Source organism: Lolium rigidum, chromosome 1 (genome assembly GCF_022539505.1).
Source record: "Lolium rigidum isolate FL_2022 chromosome 1, APGP_CSIRO_Lrig_0.1, whole genome shotgun sequence".
Classification (NCBI taxonomy): domain Eukaryota; kingdom Viridiplantae; phylum Streptophyta; class Magnoliopsida; order Poales; family Poaceae; genus Lolium; species Lolium rigidum.
In genome coordinates, this window is record NC_061508.1 from 243343907 (window position 1) to 243363463 (window position 19557).

General features: G+C 45.1%; 1 protein-coding gene and 1 long non-coding RNA gene across 2 annotated transcripts; both read left to right on the forward strand.

Annotated features, from left to right (window-relative positions):
* Positions 1-339: 339 nt before the first annotated feature.
* On the forward strand, positions 340-18083 carry LOC124683418. The gene is made up of 3 exons (XM_047217931.1): positions 340-683; positions 17592-17613; positions 17845-18083. Exons 1-3 carry the CDS (start codon positions 363-365, stop codon positions 17916-17918), a joined length of 417 nt encoding a protein of 138 aa, XP_047073887.1. The 5' UTR covers positions 340-362; the 3' UTR covers positions 17919-18083.
* Positions 1598-1928, forward strand: LOC124683419. The gene is made up of 3 exons (XR_006996684.1): positions 1598-1660; positions 1743-1811; positions 1902-1928. It is a non-coding gene; the product is annotated as an uncharacterized LOC124683419 (long non-coding RNA).
* Positions 18084-19557: the final 1474 nt, after the last annotated feature.

Below are 19557 nucleotides of genomic sequence, written 5' to 3' on the forward strand. Positions count from 1 at the left end.
TGCCCTTGCCCGAGTCACTGGACTTGAGCGTGGGCTTCAGTGCGGCGGTGCTCTGCACTGCAGGAAGCTGCGACCACCGCGGCTGCCAAGGAGGGCCATTCTGCGTCGCCGTTGCGTTTTCTAGACGGCAGGTGAACAGAGCGTCCGCCTGCCTGTACTCATCGGAGACTGGCGAGTGGAGCGAGCTCACCTCTGTTCATCACGCCAATGCCCTTGTCAAGAATACGCCTAGCATCCTCGTGGGGGATGAGCTCTACTTCAGCTGCACTACAAGACACATATTCAAATACCAGCTAAATCCCCTCTGCTTGTCACTATTAGAACTGCCCATGGCCTCACAGGACAATGGGAGACTCATCACAATGGACCACGGCGGGCTGGGGTACGCTGGCATCGACGGCACGGACTTGATCCTGTTTTCAGGGGAGACCGGCGCCGGAGGAGAAACCGTGGGATGGGCACAACACAGGGTGATCGACCTCAACTCGCTGCTCCCTGACGGTGCCCTCTCGGATCCAGAATTCGCTGGTGGTAGGCTGCTCAACCCACGTGTGAATGGCTTTGCGGAGGGCACCCAAGTGATTTTCATCGGCACTAGTGTTTGTGTCTACATGGTCGAGCTCGACTCTGGGCGAGTGACAAAGGTGCTTGATCACGATGCGGATGTGGTTCCCTACATGAGCTTCTGCATTGGGGTGTGCTCCGGTGTCCCCCCCTGGTGAACGACGTTCAGGTGGGATACCCGTTCGAGACGGTGGGGCCGTATTAGTTGCGTATAATTATACTCCACGTCATTTTCCACATAGATGATCGGATGCCACGTAGATATTGTACGTATCTTAGGTGGAGACGGTTTCCGCCGGCCCCACGTCATTAGAATCGGAGTTGGACCCGAAAATTACGTCGATCAGGTGGAGTTGATGCCGGCGATAGGCGGTGGTTACGGGGAAAATATTTGAATCCTTGCGTGTGCGCCATTGCTGGTTCTCCTTAGGGTTTGAAAGGTTCTATCGGGAGGGAGACGGCAGGGACGACGACGTTGGGAACGGCAAGGCGTAGCTGTTTCGTTCGTGTGCGCCATAGCTCATCCTCGTTAGGGTTTGGAAGGTTCTGTCCATCGGGAGGGAGACGGCAGGGAGGACGACGTTGGGGCGGCAAGGCGTAGCGCACGGCGACGAGGAGTCTGGGCAAGGTCGGACGTGGAGGCGGGAGGCGGATCCGGCGACGAGGAGTCTGGGGCAAGGTCGGACGTGGAGGCGGGAAGCGGATCCTGCGACGAGGAGGCTGTGCAAGGTCGGACGTGGAGGCGGGAGGTGGATCCGGCGACGAGGAGGCTGGGCAAGGATCGCACGCGGGTTGTTCCTGCTGCTACAGTGCGGCGTTAGGGTTTGGCGGATCATTGTTGGTTCGTGGTAGGTAAAGTAATTGCATGTTCATGATTTGGTTGATGTTAGGGTTTGGGTTTCGAGCTCCTTTTTTGAGATGTATTTATTTTGGTTGTTACTTTGAACAGGCGATGGACGTTTCAGATTTGAGTGCAAGTTCAATGGAGTACGAAAGCGGAAATACAGATGAAGAGGAATTCAATATTTCGCTCGCCAACTATAATGCACCTCGTGAAGATGAACAAAGTTTGGGAGACGATGATGTCGACGAAAGTGTGAGTGAAACGGAAGTACTAGTTTTATTTAGTACTTGCATGTAAGTAGTTAAATACTGATTGTGCTTATTTTTGCTAATAGATGGATGCAGATGGTGTTGATGTAGAAGATGATAATGTAGAGCAAGAAGAAGATGTTGACACTGATAATGTGAGTTTGTAGTAATAATTGTGTGATTGCATAAAAATATGGAATGTCTGCTAATGTGAATTGATGTTGACATGGTTTAAAATGAATTAGATTCAGAGTGATGTTCTGGAGGAGGCAAGCGATGACGAGAGATTGGACTGTGGTTTTGTTGATGAGGTATGCATTTTAATTTTATTAGGTGATATGTATGTTTAATTTATATTTAATAACTGAACAATGCATTTTATATAGTCGTGACATGGCCGTTAATATTTCTTGTTTGGTCAGGTCTTAGTTGGCGATAATTCTTCTTACGACTATTACGGTGATTCAGACTTGGAGACTATAGAAGAACCTGTTAGAAGAAGACATGTAAGATTTATGAATTTATTCGTTGTATGACTCGCGGCCATGGCGTTAAAAAAATTGTTTTAAATGTTATCCAATTGTGCATGCAGGTGAAATCAGTTCGTAAGAAAAAGAATGGATCAGAGGATGAAGATGAGAGTGATACAGAAGAAAAGAGAAAGTTTTACTGGGAAGTAATGGAGAAGACCTTTGTGTCTGAGGCAGCTGCTTATACTTTTTATAATGGATATGCTCGACAAGAGGGATTCAGTGTAAGAAAGTTCAAGTTCAAAGAGACTAAGGGTGCTAACAAAATAGTTCGCAGAAGGCGGTTTGTGTGTTCTCGGGAAGGAAAACGTAACAGCAAGTTTCTGACTATGGACAACCGCACTCGTAGGTTGCGACCTTTGTCACGTTGCAATTGTAAAGCGGAGTTGGATGTGAAGCTTGATAGAGGTTCGGGGGTTTGGCGAGTTGCAAAATTTGTTTACAAGCACAGTCATAAGTGTGCAGAACCGAGCGAGAGCCCATTTTTATGGTCACATAGGAGGATAAAAGATTTCCATAAAGCGGAGATATTAGCATTGGCAGCAGCTGGGGTTAGGAAGCATGTGATCATGGATACCTTCCTCGAGCAAGTATGGTCGGTACACCACCTGTTGGGTTTACGAGGAAGGACTTGTACAACATGTGCTGCAGGGAGAAGAGAAAGTTACTTGCAGGTGGTGATGCTAGCTCAGCCATTGCCATGATGGAGAACCGGAGGAAGAAGTTTGCTGATTTTTTTTTTGAGTACGACGTTGATAGTAAAGGTCGTTTGAAAAGCTTGTTCCGGTGTGATGCTCAGTCCCGGCAGGATTACAATGATTTTGGAGACGTACTTGTGTTCGATAGTACATATAAGATGAACCGATATGGTATGCCATTTGTTCCGTTTGTTGGAATTAACAATCACCGGAGGACGACAGTTTTTGCATGTGCCATCTTATCAGATGAGAAGGAAAGCACGTATGTATGGTTACTGAAGACTTTTTTGAAAGCTATGTTGCAGCAGAAACCCAAGTCAATAATCACCGATGCCGATAGTGCGATGATTAGAGCTATTCGAAGTGTGTTTCCGGAGCAGTCGCACCGTATTTGTTCATGGCACATTGAAAAGAACATGGCTCGGCACCTAAGTTTCAAGTCGTTGAGTGAGTTTCGGGCTCTGTTGTATTACACGACCACACCGGATATATTCGAGGAAAGATGGCACGCTTTTATCCGGAAATGGCAGACGGAGAAAACACGGACGTGGCTGAAAAGAATGTACAAGAAGAGGAGATTATGGGCAGCGGCGTACCTATCTGAGGGGTTCTGGCTTGGTATGAAAAGCAATCAGCGAAGTGAAAGTCTTAACTCATGTCTTCACCTACACCTAGACTACGGTATGACACTAGTGGATTTGATTTTGCACTACGAGAATGCTATAGTGCGCATTAGAGAGACGGAGGCAAAAGATGACCGCATCAGTTCACGGACATCACCTGTACCAGTAACCAATTTGAGGAGAATTGAGAGAGCTGCTGCAAAGGTATTCACTCCGGCAAACTTTTATATATTGCAGCAAGAGATATATAAAATAGAAGGCATTGAGGTTATAGATCGAGTATAAGGGAACGGAAGGTGAGATGCAGTTTGTTGTTGCTTGGAAAAAGAGAAAGCATGCAAAGTTTTATGTTGACTATAAACCGGCCAACTCGGATAAATTAGTAGAGTGCAGCTGTCGAAGGATGATCCGGAGGGGACTTCCTTGCAAGCATATTCTGCATGTACTTGATGTGCTGGATTTGGATGAAATACCGGGTTGTTTAGTTCTTCTGCGATTCTCTAAACAAGCTAGGGGGTGGCTTGCCAGCGAGGCGCACGAGCGATCTACATGATTGGGGTTTTCCCGTAGCGGAGGAGCGACAAAGATTTACGGAGTTGAATGTGTTACAAGCTGAAGCATTGCAAGTTGCATACAAAGATCCACCTGTTGTTCGAGCGGACCAAGGCATTTTATGCTGACATTATTTCAAACAAGATGGAGTATGATAATGTACCCAACCGTCCCACAAACTCACTGAATACTAATGTAAATGAATTGGGTGACCCTGCTCAAGTTGCTCCTCGAGGTGCGCCTAAGAAACGAAAGCGTAGAGATGATGGACAAGGACCCGTGACAATGAATGGAAGGCCATTATCGTATGACGAGCGGGGTAGGGGGATTCGATGTACCAGATGCAAAAAGGCTGGACACACCAAACGTAGCTTGAAGTGTGACCTGAATCCTAGGTGAGTATAAATTTTTCGTGGCGATCAAATATTTATGCATCATTTTATACTTTAGTTATTTACTTTATCATCTGTATTGTTAATTGCAGGCATGTTGCGCATATGTTAGGAGGTCAGGATGATGAATGACTTATTTTGAAGGACGAACTTGGCACGACATTATGAAGATTCAGTTGGCATGCCGATATGTTTTATGTAGTCATTGGCTATATGAAGCTGTAGTCATTGCTCATTATGTGTTGTATTTGAATATTTTTGATGATACTGATATTTTGATGGTGCTATTACTACATTATTTGATGCTGATGATATTTCACAATTTTGATGCATACAAAATGTTGGCAGACCATGGGTTTTAAAGGAGATAATTACAAAAACCCACGACAATTGCGGCTAGTGTTTAAAAAAAGCACCGCCTTTCATATTTTGGACAGAAAACCAAAAGTTTGATCTAACAGCGTGACAGATACCCACCAATTCGCGAAATGAGCTCGGTTTAGCGGTTTAAGCATCAAACTGACAGGTGGGGTCCGTAGTCAAGCTGACGTGGCAACGGAGATAGGTCAAAACGACCCGGCCGGCCCGTTCGTTGGGTCATTCTGTTCTTTTCTCCCCTTCTCCCGTCCGCCGCCGTCGCACGTCCGCCGCCGCAGGAACGCCGCCGCCGCCATGCCGTCGTGGAACGACGGTGAGAGCAGCAGCCAAGACAGTCTGCTCTCTGAGTTCGCACATGGAGCCGATCTGAGCCCAACGTCTCGGGTACGTGTTGAGCTAGGGTTAGGGTTTGGTAAAATTTGGGAATTAGTTGATTTACTCTGTTGTATTCGAAATGGTTGCATTTTATCTTGTGATTTAGGTCCCAGAGACCATGTATGACCCGGATTACGCCGGTGTTCATGTTGGGCCGGAGCGCTGCCACCATCACTTGCCGTGCCACAAGTATGTGGCATTCGAGGGGACGAACACGGGCCGGAGGTTCTTGGGCTGTGGATGCAAGGTAGGAACATGTCTTCAATATCTTGTGCATTTACAAATCCTTGTGCATTTAGAAAATGTTGTGACAGTTCTTGTGTTGTGCATGGATGTAGCAATAGAAAACCTTGTGTCATATTTAGCACCATATTTTTGAGCCACATTGTTTCATGAACACTTGTACTAAATTTTGGAATAAAAATAATTTTCAGGAAAATATTTGTGAGACAGTATTTTGGGTGGATCACGAGTGGCCACAATCTCTCAAACATGCATTGCTCCAGTTGTGGCATTCATTTGAGGACGAAAAGGAAACCAGAATCTCTGGTAATGTAGAGTATGCTACGCCAATTACCAGCTAGTGCTTGAGAAGAGGGAGTTGGAAAAGAAAAACCTTGAACTGCATAAACAACTTGGTAACTCCGAGTAGTGATCAAGAAGCAATGGTTCCAAAATCTGCTGCTGAACTTGAGAAGGTTATGAAGGAGAAGGCGAGCTGCAGATTGCCACTCTAAAGGAGGAGAAGAAGAAGCTGGAGTATTACGTTGCAGATCTCTTCAATATTAGAGATAGAAACACGAAGAAGATGAAGGCCATACAAGAGATTTGTGCAAGTTGGGAGTGAAGCATGCCAGGTATGTTGATGTAATAAATGTAGTAGATGTTCTATCTACGATATTTGTGTAACTCGAACCAAGTACTATGTATATGTTGTATCACCTTGTGTGGAGAGATCTACTGTGTGGACCAAGTACTAAGTGTTGTTCTATGAAATAAGCTGTTGTGTTGGTTACTCCTTATGAAATGCATGGTTTAGTAGCTACATTGTTTGCCAATGTGTTATAATGGATTGAATATGTAGCAGCATGTACATTACAATAGCTAGTGTGTCAAAAATATGAAAGATGGTGGTTTTTTGAAACCGTAGCCACAATTTTGGTGGCTTTTTGTACTTGGGCGCAAGGCCAGGCTGAATTACAGATGGTCTGTCCATGCTACTATGGTTGATGCATTGTCATGTAAGTGCTGTTGAAATTTTGGTAACAAAATTTTTTGTGTAACACTAGTAGCTTAATATATAGATCAATCACACTAGTAGATCAATCATAGTAGTAGCTTAATATATAGATGAATACTTAAAATCACACAATCACAGTACTTGCCAACCGTATTTAAATGTCATACATATAGATTCACGAAGCCGAGATTGACACAAGTTGGGAAACCTTCTACGGGACTAAAACCCAACCTATGATCACAGCAGCTTTATCTACTTAGTAAATCTCTTGGAGATCCGGACAACCTTCGATTTCACCGTCTCTAACAGATTTGAAGTTGCTAGAACTATTTGTGCGTTAATGAGGTTCCTTGATCCGTTTATCATCTCCTGCAAACAATAGGCATCGGTTATTCATTTTATGTACCACGGAACAAAGGTGTTTGGTCAGCATGTAGAATATCAGTACTTGTGATATTTCTTTATTCCATTTATCTCCATCCCAATGTTCCATGCATTGAAGAACAAATAAGCCACATGAATTGCTGCACAATTAATTCGGTTCATTGAGTTAGTACATGCAATAGTAGCGTAATAAGAATTTAGTTGTAGTTTGCATGTACTGACCCATCTTTTTGCTGCGGCATATCGTATGATTTTATGTTCCAAGATATCACATCAGGGAAAAATCCATATGTAGATTTGTTGTACTCTTGGATGTCAGCAGAAATTTGTTGTCTCTATACAAATATAGATAATTAGATGTTTGTGTACGCATGCAATTTGAAGACACTATGTAGTAGAAGAAACGATGCAGAGCCACGACGGTGTCTATGGTCACACTTAATGGAAATAATGAGTCAAGAACTTGGAATTCTTGCTTGGGTGTGTGCATGATCACGGTAGTCCGGTGATTGTTCGATATGTTAAGCTGGAAAATATGCCTGTGTCACAGGAAAAATTGTGAGTACATGCAACGTAAATTAGTATTACTACTAAATTTTGTCATATTGATGGAATACTTTACCTTCTCCCGCCTAAAATATTCGTCGATAACTCGTTGAATGGTTCCAGTTCTTACAGCTAGGTGATCATTGTTCTTATTATTTTTTTTTGTTTTGTGGCCCTTGCGATGTGCTTCTAGCAGGAATGATGACCTCCACGCTGCACATAAGTACCGATCATCCCCAACACGACGAGACAAATCTCCAATGTAAGCATCGATAACCTGAAAAACAAAGGTTTGCTCTAGTTAACACACAAACATACATGTGCATAATTCATACATTAAAAGTATGTGCACAGTTGAATCGTCAGCAATATACTTACATCATCTGTACACCATTTATGGTCTAGAACCACTTTAAGCCGTTGTGATGTCAACGTGACGCCAATATCATTTTTGTAGATAATTTTTTTCCCATTTACCTCACTCTTGCAACATAGTTGAACAAAAATCTCTGCTCTTTGCAATGTGTTCCGCTGTTAAGGCAGTAGAGTCTTGCGGAATTTCAACTTCATTGCTTGACGGAGTAGCTGTACACAAAAAATGCATTGTGTTTAGTATCACATTAGTAATCAAAAATTTAAGTACATATATTCCGTTGCGTACCTATTGCGGGAGTTGGCTTTTTTCGAGGTTGTCGTTTCGTTCGATTCTCAATGATATAAGGATATCTGCAGTTTAAGAGGGAGCTTTCGCTTCCTCTTTCCATGTACATCTTCATTCTTGCCGGTTGCCTTGTTGACGCTTTTTGATCCTTCTGAGGCAGCCTCTTTGTGTTCGTCTTCTTTGTTCATATTTTTGAGGGCAGGTTCAAAAATATTTGATGGCACCTCCGATGAAGAGGCCTCCTTAAAATCTTCAGGAAGGTGCCATGGATTGTCTGGCGTGCCATCCCCTAAGAAGTCACACTTGGTCCTTGCAGGTGTTATGTAATCCTCTTCTTTATTGTCCTCTTTCGACACCTACGGAAAGGAAACATACAAGCACGTGAGGCAGGTGAAAGCATGTTAATCTGCATTATTCACAATAGTGGAAGCATGTTAATCTGCATTATTTGTTGTGAAACTAACCTTGTCAACATCTTCTTTAGGTAATGACACACTCCGGGTGTCACTTTTTTTGTCGTAAACAAATTCTTTCCGTTCGGGTACTCCGTTGAGGTAAGATCCGCAGCCTTCGTCATAACATGATGCGATCCGAAAGTGTTTCCGCGGATGGCTTGTACCTAACACCTGATTTGTTTAATAATTTGACAACATCCTGCAACAAGGAAACAAATTTTAGGATGTCAATAATAATTAAATACATGGTGAACTTTGTTGTTCATAATTATTTCGGCCTAATCACCTTCGCGCATCTCTCTCGGTAGTTCTTCCATCATATCCCTCTTAAAATCCTGCATCATCCTCTTCATGGTGGTTTCCATCTTTATTTCCCACGACGGGCCGGGTTTTCTCGAGCTACTAGCCTTCCCAGTGCTCCTTCCATTGCCCTTTCCATTGCTCCTTCCAGTACCCGGTTTTTTAATTTCTGCACCCATGTTTTTGTTTGCATCTGTTTTGTTCCTATATTCCTCTGTGATGTTATCTTCAATCTAAAATTAAGAAATTTAATATGTCAGTACGATAGTTGACAGTACATAGTTATATGCAAAACAACTAGAATAAATGAAATGGCCGGTACATGTATGCTTACCTTAAGGATACCTTTGCCCCGGCCATTTTCTTGATCATAGCTATCTCTCAAGGCTACAGCAGCTTCTGTCCAGTTGATCATAAGTGGGCGTGAAGAGATGCGAGCATATAGTGCTATCTCATCAAGAGGTTGCACTTTCTCCCAATACAAGTACTACATGTAAAAAAAATATAAACAATAGTTAGTATATGTTGCAACAAATACAAAAAAAAACTTTAAAGGACATGTACCTCTAAAATTGCAACATTGCCTTTCGGCCACTGCCTAACATATATTCCTCTCCGGCAAGGGCTGATCTGGTCGATGACATATGCAAGTGTGAATTGGTTCCAATTCAAGTTGTGTAACTTGTACATTGTTTCCACAAATGCATAGAACGGCTTGTAAACCGTAGCTGTCGAAGTAGGAGCTAGAACAAGCCCTATAAGAATTAAGACAGCTCTTCGAAGGAAGTCGTCATTTGTGGCTTTTGATGTAATGATTTCATTAATCATATCTTTCATGACTAAATTGCCAGTTTTTTACTAAGAAATCTAGTAGGTATGTTTGTTTTCCATTCTTCTCCTTCCTCTTCCAAAATATCAGCGAGACGACAAGCCTTCATCCTGTAATCCTAGCAAGCATTCCACATCCTCATTTGTTGCCGATATTTCACCCACCCTAGGTTCAATGATGAACCTACCCTTTTCCTCGTCATAAACTCTGCATCATGTATTTGACCAATAGTGGCCGTATCTTTACGGATGGAATTTGCATCATGCATCGGCCAACGGCACAAGTGCGTAATTTGTCTCGTTGCTCGTCGGTCATTGCTGCAACGACTTTACGCCACCTAATTATGTCACAGAAAATCTCCCCATCCGGGTCTTGCATCCTGGTTTCCAATTGAACAACATGAAATTAATACGAGGTACGAAATAAAATTGAACAACTGCATCACATGAAACTAGGCGATACACTATACCCTCGGGTTTAATTACGTAATAACAGATTTCAACATCATGTGACAGCAGATTCGAACTTCACGTGATAACAGATTTGAACTTCATGTCATATCATATATGAACTTCCTGTGAAAACACATCTGTACTTCGTCTGCTAACATGTATGAACTTCATGTGATAACAATGATGTATTCCGTCTGCTAACATATATGAAGTGCAAGCTAGCAATATGAATCAAGTCGTAAGTACCTGAGGCTGGGTAAATACAAATAAATTAACACCTCAGTTACATAGACAAACATGCATTATTTCGTGGAGATACATGACTATCGGGATCGTTCATTTGTGTTGCATGTGATGAGGACTATCTATACCGCATGTGGTGAGGAAATTAGGGTTGAGGGAGGAGGATGCGACCGTGAGAGAGAGTATGGTCGCGTCACAGATGATGGTGGCCGCGGCATACCTGCGTTTGTCGAGGCAGAGACGGTGGCTGCCCTAGATACGAGGATGCACAGACGACGGTGGCCGCCACAGAGATGTGCGTCCACGGTGGCCGCAGCAGACACCCACGGTGGCCGCGGGAGAGATCTTTATGTCGATGCACAGACGACGGTGGCCGCCACAGAGATGTGCGTCCCAGGGTCGGTGATGTGCGGGGTGCCGGACGGTGGTTCAGCTCGGGGGCGGCGGAGGGTGGTTCAGGTGGGGGGCGGCGGACGTGGGAAGATGGAGGTTGAGAACTAGGTCAACGATTCCACGACCGGCACTATTTCTACCCAATCACCCCGCACTACTCGCACGTCATGTACCAGTCAACGCATTCATGAATCATTAAATGGGCCGAAAGCCCATTAAGTTGTCCCAACTCATAATAATGCAATTAAAGTCCCATATTTGTAATTATTATTTTCAATGAAAAGTTTCAAATTGCATTCTGGTTTTTACTTCCAAATTTTATTTCATGCACATTACATCTATGTCTGTAAACTAAGATCTATCAAATATGAAGAAAGTTACCCCCTCTTTTCGTCCGAAAACCCCTCTCTCGACACATCTACACCATGGGGCCACCATGGTGCCAAGTCCAAAAAATCAAAACCCATAGCAAACAAGGTTTCACATCACAAGGTTCACAAGTGTGCCAAATCTTGCCCCAATCCATGGTGGTTTGCTCAGTTTTTGGCCATTCCCCCTCTTTTCGTCCGAAAACCCCTCTCGACACATCTACACCATGGGGCCACCATGGTGCCAAGTCCAAAAAATCAAAACCCATAGCAAACAAGGTTTCACATCACAAGGTTCACAAGTGTGCCAAATCTTGCCCCAATCCATGGTGGTTTCCTCAGTTTTTGGCCATTCCCCCCTCTTTTCGTCCGAAAACCCCTCTCTCGACACATCTACACCATGGGGCCACCATGGTGCCAAGTCCAAAAAATCAAAACCCATAGCAAACAAGGTTTCAAATCACAAGGTTCACAAGTGTGCCAAATCTTGCCCCAATCCATGGTGGTTTCCTCAGTTTTTGGCCATTTCCCCTCTTTCGTCCGGAAACACCTCCCTCGACACATCTACACCATGGGGCCACCAAGGTGCCAAGTCCAAAAAATCAAAACCCATAGCAAACAAGGTTTCACATCACAAGGTGGTCAAGTGTGCCAAATCTTGCCCCAATCCATGGTGGTTTCCTCAGTTTTTGGCCATTCCCCCCTCTTTTCGTCCGAAAACCCCTGTCTCGACACATCTACACCATGGGGCCACCATGGTGCCAAGTCCAAAAAATCAAAACCCATAGCAAACAAGGTTTCACATCACAAGGTGGTCAAGTGTGCCAAATCTTGCCCCAATCCATGGTGGTTTGCTCAGTTTTTGGCCATTCCCCCCTCTTTTCGTCCGAAAACCCCTCTCTCGACACATCTACACCATGGGGCCACCATGGGGCCACCATGCTGCCAAGTCCAAAAAATCAAAACCCATAGGAAACAAGGTTTCACATCACAAGGTGGTCAAGTGTTCCAAATCTTGCCCCATTCCATGGTGGTTTCCTCAGTTTTTGGCCATTCCCCCTCTTTTCGTCCGAAAACCCCTCTCTCGACACATCTACACCATGGGGCCACCATGGTGCCAAGTCCAAAAAATCAAAACCCATAGCAAACAAGGTTTCACATCACAAGGTGGTCAAGTGTGCCAAATCTTGCCCCAATCCATGGTGGTTTCCTCAGTTTTTGGCCATTCCCCCCTCTTTTCGTCCGAAAACCCCTCTCTCGACACATCTACACCATGGGGCCACCATGGTGCCAAGTCCAAAAAATCAAAACCCATAGCAAACAAGGTTTCAAATCACAAGGTTCATAAGTGTGCCAAATCTTTCCCCAATCCATGGTGGTTTCCTCAGTTTTTGGCCATTCCCCCCTCTTTTCGTCCGAAAACCCCTCTCTCGACACATCTACACCATGGGGCCACCATGGTGCCAAGTCCAAAAAATCAAAACCCATAGCAAACAAGGTTTCAAATCACAAGGTTCACAAGTGTGCCAAATCTTGCCCCAATCCATGGTGGTTTCCTCAGTTTTTGGCCATTCCCCCCTCTTTTCGTCCGAAAACACCTCCCTCGACACATCTACACCATGGGGCCACCATGGTGCCAAGTCCAAAAAATCAAAACCCATAGCAAACAAGGTTTCACATCACAAGGTTCACAAGTGTGCCAAATCTTGCCCCAATCCATGGTGGTTTCCTAAGTTTTTGGCCATTCCCCCCTCTTTTCGTCCGAAAACCCCTGTCTCGACACATCTACACCATGGGGCCACCATGGTGCCAAGTCCAAAAATCAAAACCCATAGCAAACAAGGTTTCACATCACAAGGTTCACAAGTGTGCCAAATCTTGCCCCAATCCATGGTGGTTTCCTCAGTTTTTGGCCATTCCCCCCTCTTTTCGTCCGAAAACCCCTCTCTCGACACATCTACACCATGGGGCCACCATGGTGCCAAGTCCAAAAAATCAAAACCCATAGCAAACAAGGTTTCAAATCACAAGGTTCACAAGTGTGCCAAATATTGCCCCAATCCATGGTGGTTTCCTCAGTTTTTGGCCATTTCCCCCTCTTTTCGTCCGGAAACACCTCCCTCGACACATCTACACCATGGGGCCACCAAGGTGCCAAGTCCAAAAAATCAAAACCCATAGCAAACAAGGTTTCACATCACAAGGTGGTCAAGTGTTCCAAATCTTGCCCCAATCCATGGTGGTTTCCTCGGTTTTGGCCATTCCCCCTCTTTTCGTCCGAAAACCCCTGTCTCGACACATCTACACCATGGGGCCACCATGGTGCCAAGTCCAAAAATCAAAACCCATAGCAAACAAGGTTTCACATCACAAGGTGGTCAAGTGTGCCAAATCTTGCCCCAATCCATGGTGGTTTGCTCAGTTTTTGGCCATTCCCCCCTCTTTTCGTCCGAAAACCCCTCTCTCGACACATCTACACCATGGGGCCACCATGCTGCCAACTCCAAAAAATCAAAACCCATAGGAAACAAGGTTTCACATCACAAGGTGGTCAAGTGTTCCAAATCTTGCCCCATTCCATGGTGGTTTCCTCAGTTTTTGGCCATTCCCCCCTCTTTTCGTCCGAAAACCCCTCTCTCGACACATCTACACCATGGGGCCACCATGGTGCCAAGTCCAAAAAATCAAAACCCATAGCAAACAAGGTTTCACATCACAAGGTGGTCAAGTGTGCCAAATCTTGCCCCAATCCATGGTGGTTTCCTCAGTTTTTGGCCATTCCCCCCTCTTTTCGTCCGAAAACCCCTCTCTCGACACATCTACACCATGGGGCCACCATGGTGCCAAGTCCAAAAATCAAAACCCATAGCAAACAAGGTTTCAAATCACAAGGTGGTCAAGTGTGCCAAATCTTGCCCCAATCCATGGTGGTTTCCTCAGTTTTTGGCCATTCCCCCCTCTTTTCGTCCGAAAACCCCTCTCTCGACACATCTACACCATGGGGCCACCATGGTGCCAAGTCCAAAAATCAAAACCCATAGCAAACAAGGTTTCACATCACAAGGTTCACAAGTGTGCCAAATCTTGCCCCAATCCATGGTGGTTTGCTCAGTTTTTGGCCATTCCCCCCTCTTTTCGTCCGAAAACCCCTGTCTCGACACATCTACACCATGGGGCCACCATGGTGCCAAGTCCAAAAATCAAAACCCATAGCAAACAAGGTTTCAAATCACAAGGTGGTCAAGTGTGCCAAATCTTGCCCCAATCCATGGTGGTTTGCTCAGTTTTGGCCATTCCCCCTCTTTTCGTCCGAAAACCCCTGTCTCGACACATCTACACCATGGGGCCACCATGCTGCCAAGTCCAAAAATCAAAACCCATAGGAAACAAGGTTTCACATCACAAGGTGGTCAAGTGTTCCAAATCTTGGCCCATTCCATGGTGGTTTTGGTCACTTTTTGGTCATTTCCCCCTCTTTTCCACCGAAAACCCCAGCGTTGACACATCCCCACCATGTTAGCAACCACAAAATATCAAACCCCATGCCATGTAAAGTTGTATTCTATTACAAACAATTATATCAATTCTTGTTCTTTCAATAATTATGATAAAAAGATAATTCTACAAATAATAAGTATAAACATACTAGGTTTCGTGTGTACGGCCACTTTCAGGCCCACTCAAGAACATGACATCAAGCCCATGCCGACTACTTTCCTCCTAAATAATCAATGTGTTGCTTCTACTTTCGACTAAGTAAAGTACATTTATTACAAAATTTCCAAATTCAAACCCAAACAACACAAGAACATGGTACATTTAACCAAACCATCTCATCTCAACCAAGATCTCATGCTACTAAGTTTGCACGTGCAATGCTTGTCTCGGCTAATGTGGACACAATAAATTGATAAATTAATAACTATCAAAGTTCTTTTCATACAAACATCATGTAAATTATGATCTCCACCGTCGTAACATAGGCAATGAGCAAGATAAAGACATGAACAAGTTGGATGTTTCCTGTAATTACGACCTACTTTTGAGATGATGGCAACCATCAGCATGCAATGTGCACATACATGCAAACACCATCACTCCAAATCATAGGCAGAACTAACCATCATCACCTAAATAATAATTCATCACAGAACATAGTTTCACACACATTAATTAATTAAGACCATCACTATACTAGATGGTCTGACAACATCACATTAAGTAGTTCATCACAGAAGCAGATGTTCAACACCAAATCAAACATTGTTCAAGACACCTTACAGCACAAGTTCAAACATCATTAACCAAAAGCAAAGGTAGCACATCTTCCATAGCATGCATCATCAGCAGTCCACAGGAACTAGTCAGCATCCTCCATAGCAAGCACCATCAGCAGCCCTTGATGCTCTGCCCTTATCTGCTTCGAGGTGCCAGTATGGGCTAGCTCCTCGCAGTGCTGCCTCAGGTTTCGAAGCATGCCACCCTTAGGCTTCATCTTGTGCCATGGACGAAGTACTTCCCCTCTTCTTGAAAGGGAGGTCCCCGAGCATCCAGCTTCTGCAGTAGCTTCCTCTTGAAGGAACCTATGTTCCTGCTGTCCACAGACTCGGCTGAATCCTGGGAGTCATACTGGAGAACAACAAAGTGTCAAAAAAGTTACAATTACAGATACAAAGCAAACACAATGAAATACATGCAAGGGTAGATTAAAAAGCTGTAAAGCTCACCTCAAGGGAGCCATCTGACTCCTCCAACTCCGCATATGGATCAGGGACAGGTGGAGCAGCCAATCGTCGGAGCGAGGCGAGACTCGGAGCGAGGCACCTCCTGGATTGGAGGAGGGACAGGTACTTCCTCCTGGATTGGAGGAGGGACATGTACTTCCTCCTGTATTGGAGGAGGGACAGGTTCTAGCTCCTCCTGGATTGGAGGAGGCACAGGCTCCTCCTCCTCGCGCTTCCGCTTCCTCGACCCTTCACCAACCTGCAAACAAAATACATAAGTCCTCACTTCCTAGCCTTGACAAATAAGAAAGGAACAACCCCCAACAGTGGTAAAATTTGCTACAGAGTTGCATCACTTTGGCAATCATAACTTTGCAAACATGTATCCTCATACAAGCAAGTTATGTATCACTAATTTTGCTAATTTCAAGCTATTTGTACCAGGCAACATATCAATATCAACCTATAAAATGTAGTTACTCGATATCAACCTTTAAAATGTAGTTGACAAAGCATTGAAGAGATCAATTTAATTTTTCTCGTCTCAATAATTGTCGAGTCTACTAAATTTTAAGTTAATTCTTATGTCACCAAATGTTACTTGTAACCCACATTGCAACTCATAACTAGCATAAATCAGGAAACAAATCAACATTTCTGCTATTTTTCTCACTTACAACCCATATTGCAATTCATATCCAGCATCAATCACGAATCAATACAACGGGCTAGGTTATTTATTGCATTCACAACCCAATATAAACCTACAAAAATCTCTGTTCAAACAAAAATTCGATCATAGGTACCAACTATTTCTTTCTTACACATTAACCAGGCATAGAAAGATATCTCTATTCCTATTCATACTTTTAGCAGCAAAAGAACTACGCCCAAGATCCATCGATGTCCAAGCAATTAAAAAACATACAAAATCATTCGTTCTTCCTAGGTCTTTTTCATCTCCAAGGCACTCCCCCATGCATCTGTGCACCCATTCTAGCCTGGTAGACCCGCTTAATCGAAAGCAAAAAGAAGGGACAGAAGAACTTACCTCCATCTGCATGTCCGCCTGCACCTCACTTACGTCGCCGGCAGCCGGCGCAGCCACCAGATCCGCCACCGTCTTCACCGCCGCCGAGGATGAAGCCTCCTCCACAAGATCCGCCGCCACCTTCACGGCTGCGGCAGCATCACCGCTTGCAGATTCGCCCGCATCCACATCGGCCGTTGCCGCCACCACCGTGCCGACGACCACCGACCCGATGACGGAGGACTCCACGGCGGTGGTCCTCGCAGCGACCGCCGACCCTCCAGCACCGCTTTCCCCTCGAACCGCCTGCGCCGACGGATCAACTTCCACCACGGCCACCGTCTTCACATCGTCCGCGGCAGCTCCCCCTGCTTCCATCGCGTACGGATCTACTGGATCGCAGATAATACCTAAACTACAGGCGGGCGGAGTGAGGGAGAGGGAGGCGGGTTTTTTGGCGGAGTGAGGGAGAGGGAGAAGATGGGGAACGGGGGGAAATGGCAGCGGGCGTGCCAGACGGAACCTTTTATAATCACCGACGATTCCGCTCCCTCGCCACGTCTGACTACACGTCACCGACGCCTCCTCTCCCTTGCCACGTTGCTCGCCACGTCTTTCCCGTATACGTACAGAATACCGTACAAATGAATCCTGCGCGGCCCGCTATACACAACGCCGAAGGGGTATCGGGTAATCTTGACCGTCCTTGTGTTTTTCACCTGAACGTCGTTCGCCAAGGGGGGGGACACCGGAGCACAGGCGTTCTGCATTCCAGTCTTTTCAGGTATCATACTACTATGTTCTTATGACCCTGTACATTTTTTTGGCTATGATCCGCCGATTATACTTGGCACTTCACAATGTAACCATGTACACCTATAAGAAAGCAAGGTGTTATTATGGACTGCAAATCCATCTTTCTTAATGGTTCTGTGCATGTGTGGATTTGGCTGGTGCTGTTTGGCGTGAAAAACGATTAACAGCATAGCTGATTTTATTTTCTGAATTCTTGCAGCCATGGAAGCAGCTTCTTCAAGCCGGCGAAAATTGAGTTGGTATTTCAAGTGTATGCCAAACTCTAGACGCTGAAGGGCTTCTGGACCAACAACGGAGGTGGTGATAGTAGTGTGAGATCGATATGGCACAGATGTGGCTTGAATCTGTGAGTTTACTGCTCATATTAGTCTTGATTTTTATGAAACTTTGCTTACCAGGTTGTATTATTTGTGAGCTTGCTCGCTGGTGTCAGTTCTATAAGTGCTGGCTTGTGTATAACTATGTAGCTCGAATTAACTGGAAATCTGGGAATTAGTTCTTCCTCTTTACTAAATAATTTATGCTCATGAAAATGAGCCCCTAGATTTAAGAGAAACGCACTGGCATAATCTCCTAAGCACTGAGACGGTGCTACCGAATTTAGTTTTCGTGCCTTGAAAAATGGCTGCATTTAACTTCACTTGTCCATTTATCACCATGCCCCTCCAGAGAATTCGTAGCATTTTTGGGAACTTATATAATTAGATTGTTATTCTCCCAAAAAGTATATTTCTAACATCAACATCTGCATAAGCTACTACAAAACAAAAGAAAATTGTACTACTTAACCATGGATCTTCAGAGTTTGTAATCATAGAACCATCTACATAATCGCTACAGATCAGTTACAGATTCAGGGACTTCTAATTCATTAGTTTCACATTCTCTTCTCTTCCTTTTCTAAAATGAATCAATGGTTTTTTCCTTGACCATCGTTACTTCCTACCTACAGAGTGAAACAACAATCTGTAACCAACAATTTCAATATCCTAAAAAATCGATGACCTAGCTATAGTTATCCCCCAATTCTAAGATGCATGAATCAGAACTTAAAAAAGCGAGAAGTAGAATTGGAACCATAGAAGGAAAAGAGAAAATTACCAGCAGGAAAACTAGAAAACAGGGAGAGGGTTGGCCTTGCCGGACGGCCGTCCGGACAAAGGGTAGCTTGCAATATATGGGGGCGGTCGGGCGGAGCCAGTTCGAGCTGCGAGTCCGTGCTGCCAGATGCTTTGAAGGCCCATTAGCCTGTGAGCTTCGAACGCGTTAGATAGATACAAATCCTCTGTCTGTCTGTGACAGCCGACGGCGACTGACCGTGCGACGGTGTCGGCGGGGGCGTGACCGGCCTTCGGTGACGCTGGCTTACGGCAGCGGTCTGCCGGAGATTTTCTCGTCTATTCCTGGCCGTGCGCGTGGAGCAGCTGGTCCCCGTCCCCTAAAGGGATTTGGGCCACCCAAATAAAATTTTATTTCCAGCCGAGTGCGCCCCAAAACCTCCTTTCGTTCAGCGCGGTCCGATAAGATGTCTAGCATCCCGAGTCCATCCCGCTACACAGGGGATGCTCCGAGCACGCCGGACACAACAAAAAGCGAGGCGGAGAGTGGCGAGACTGACGCGTCAGCGGCACATAAAAATTCGCCCCCCTCTCCAGCCAAATCGTGCCTCTCCCACCACATCACGTCTCTCCCGCCTCGCATTTCTGCCCTCCCAACAGGTTTCATCGCCTATCCCGTCGATTCATTTCTTCCTCCTGCCGTCGCTACTCTGTCCCACCCACCGCCGCTACCCTCTCCCCATCCATGGCGCCGCCGATAGGCCCCCAAAAAATGGCCAAGAAAGCGGCCACCAAGCCGCCGGGCAATGAGACGAAAGGGCCGAAGGCACCCTTCACAAAGCCGCGGAAGGCGC

Bases quoted from the DNA above. Each gene is read 5' to 3' on its own strand.
- LOC124683418 (XM_047217931.1), top strand. From the start codon at position 363: ATGGACCACGGCGGGCTGGGGTACGCTGGCATCGACGGCACGGACTTG. The intron at 684-17,591 runs TTCTGCATTGGG...GGAGCACAGGCG, and splicing joins ATGTGGTTCCCTACATGAGC to TTCTGCATTCCAGTCTTTTC. The intron at 17,614-17,844 runs GTATCATACTAC...GAATTCTTGCAG, and splicing joins CTGCATTCCAGTCTTTTCAG to CCATGGAAGCAGCTTCTTCA.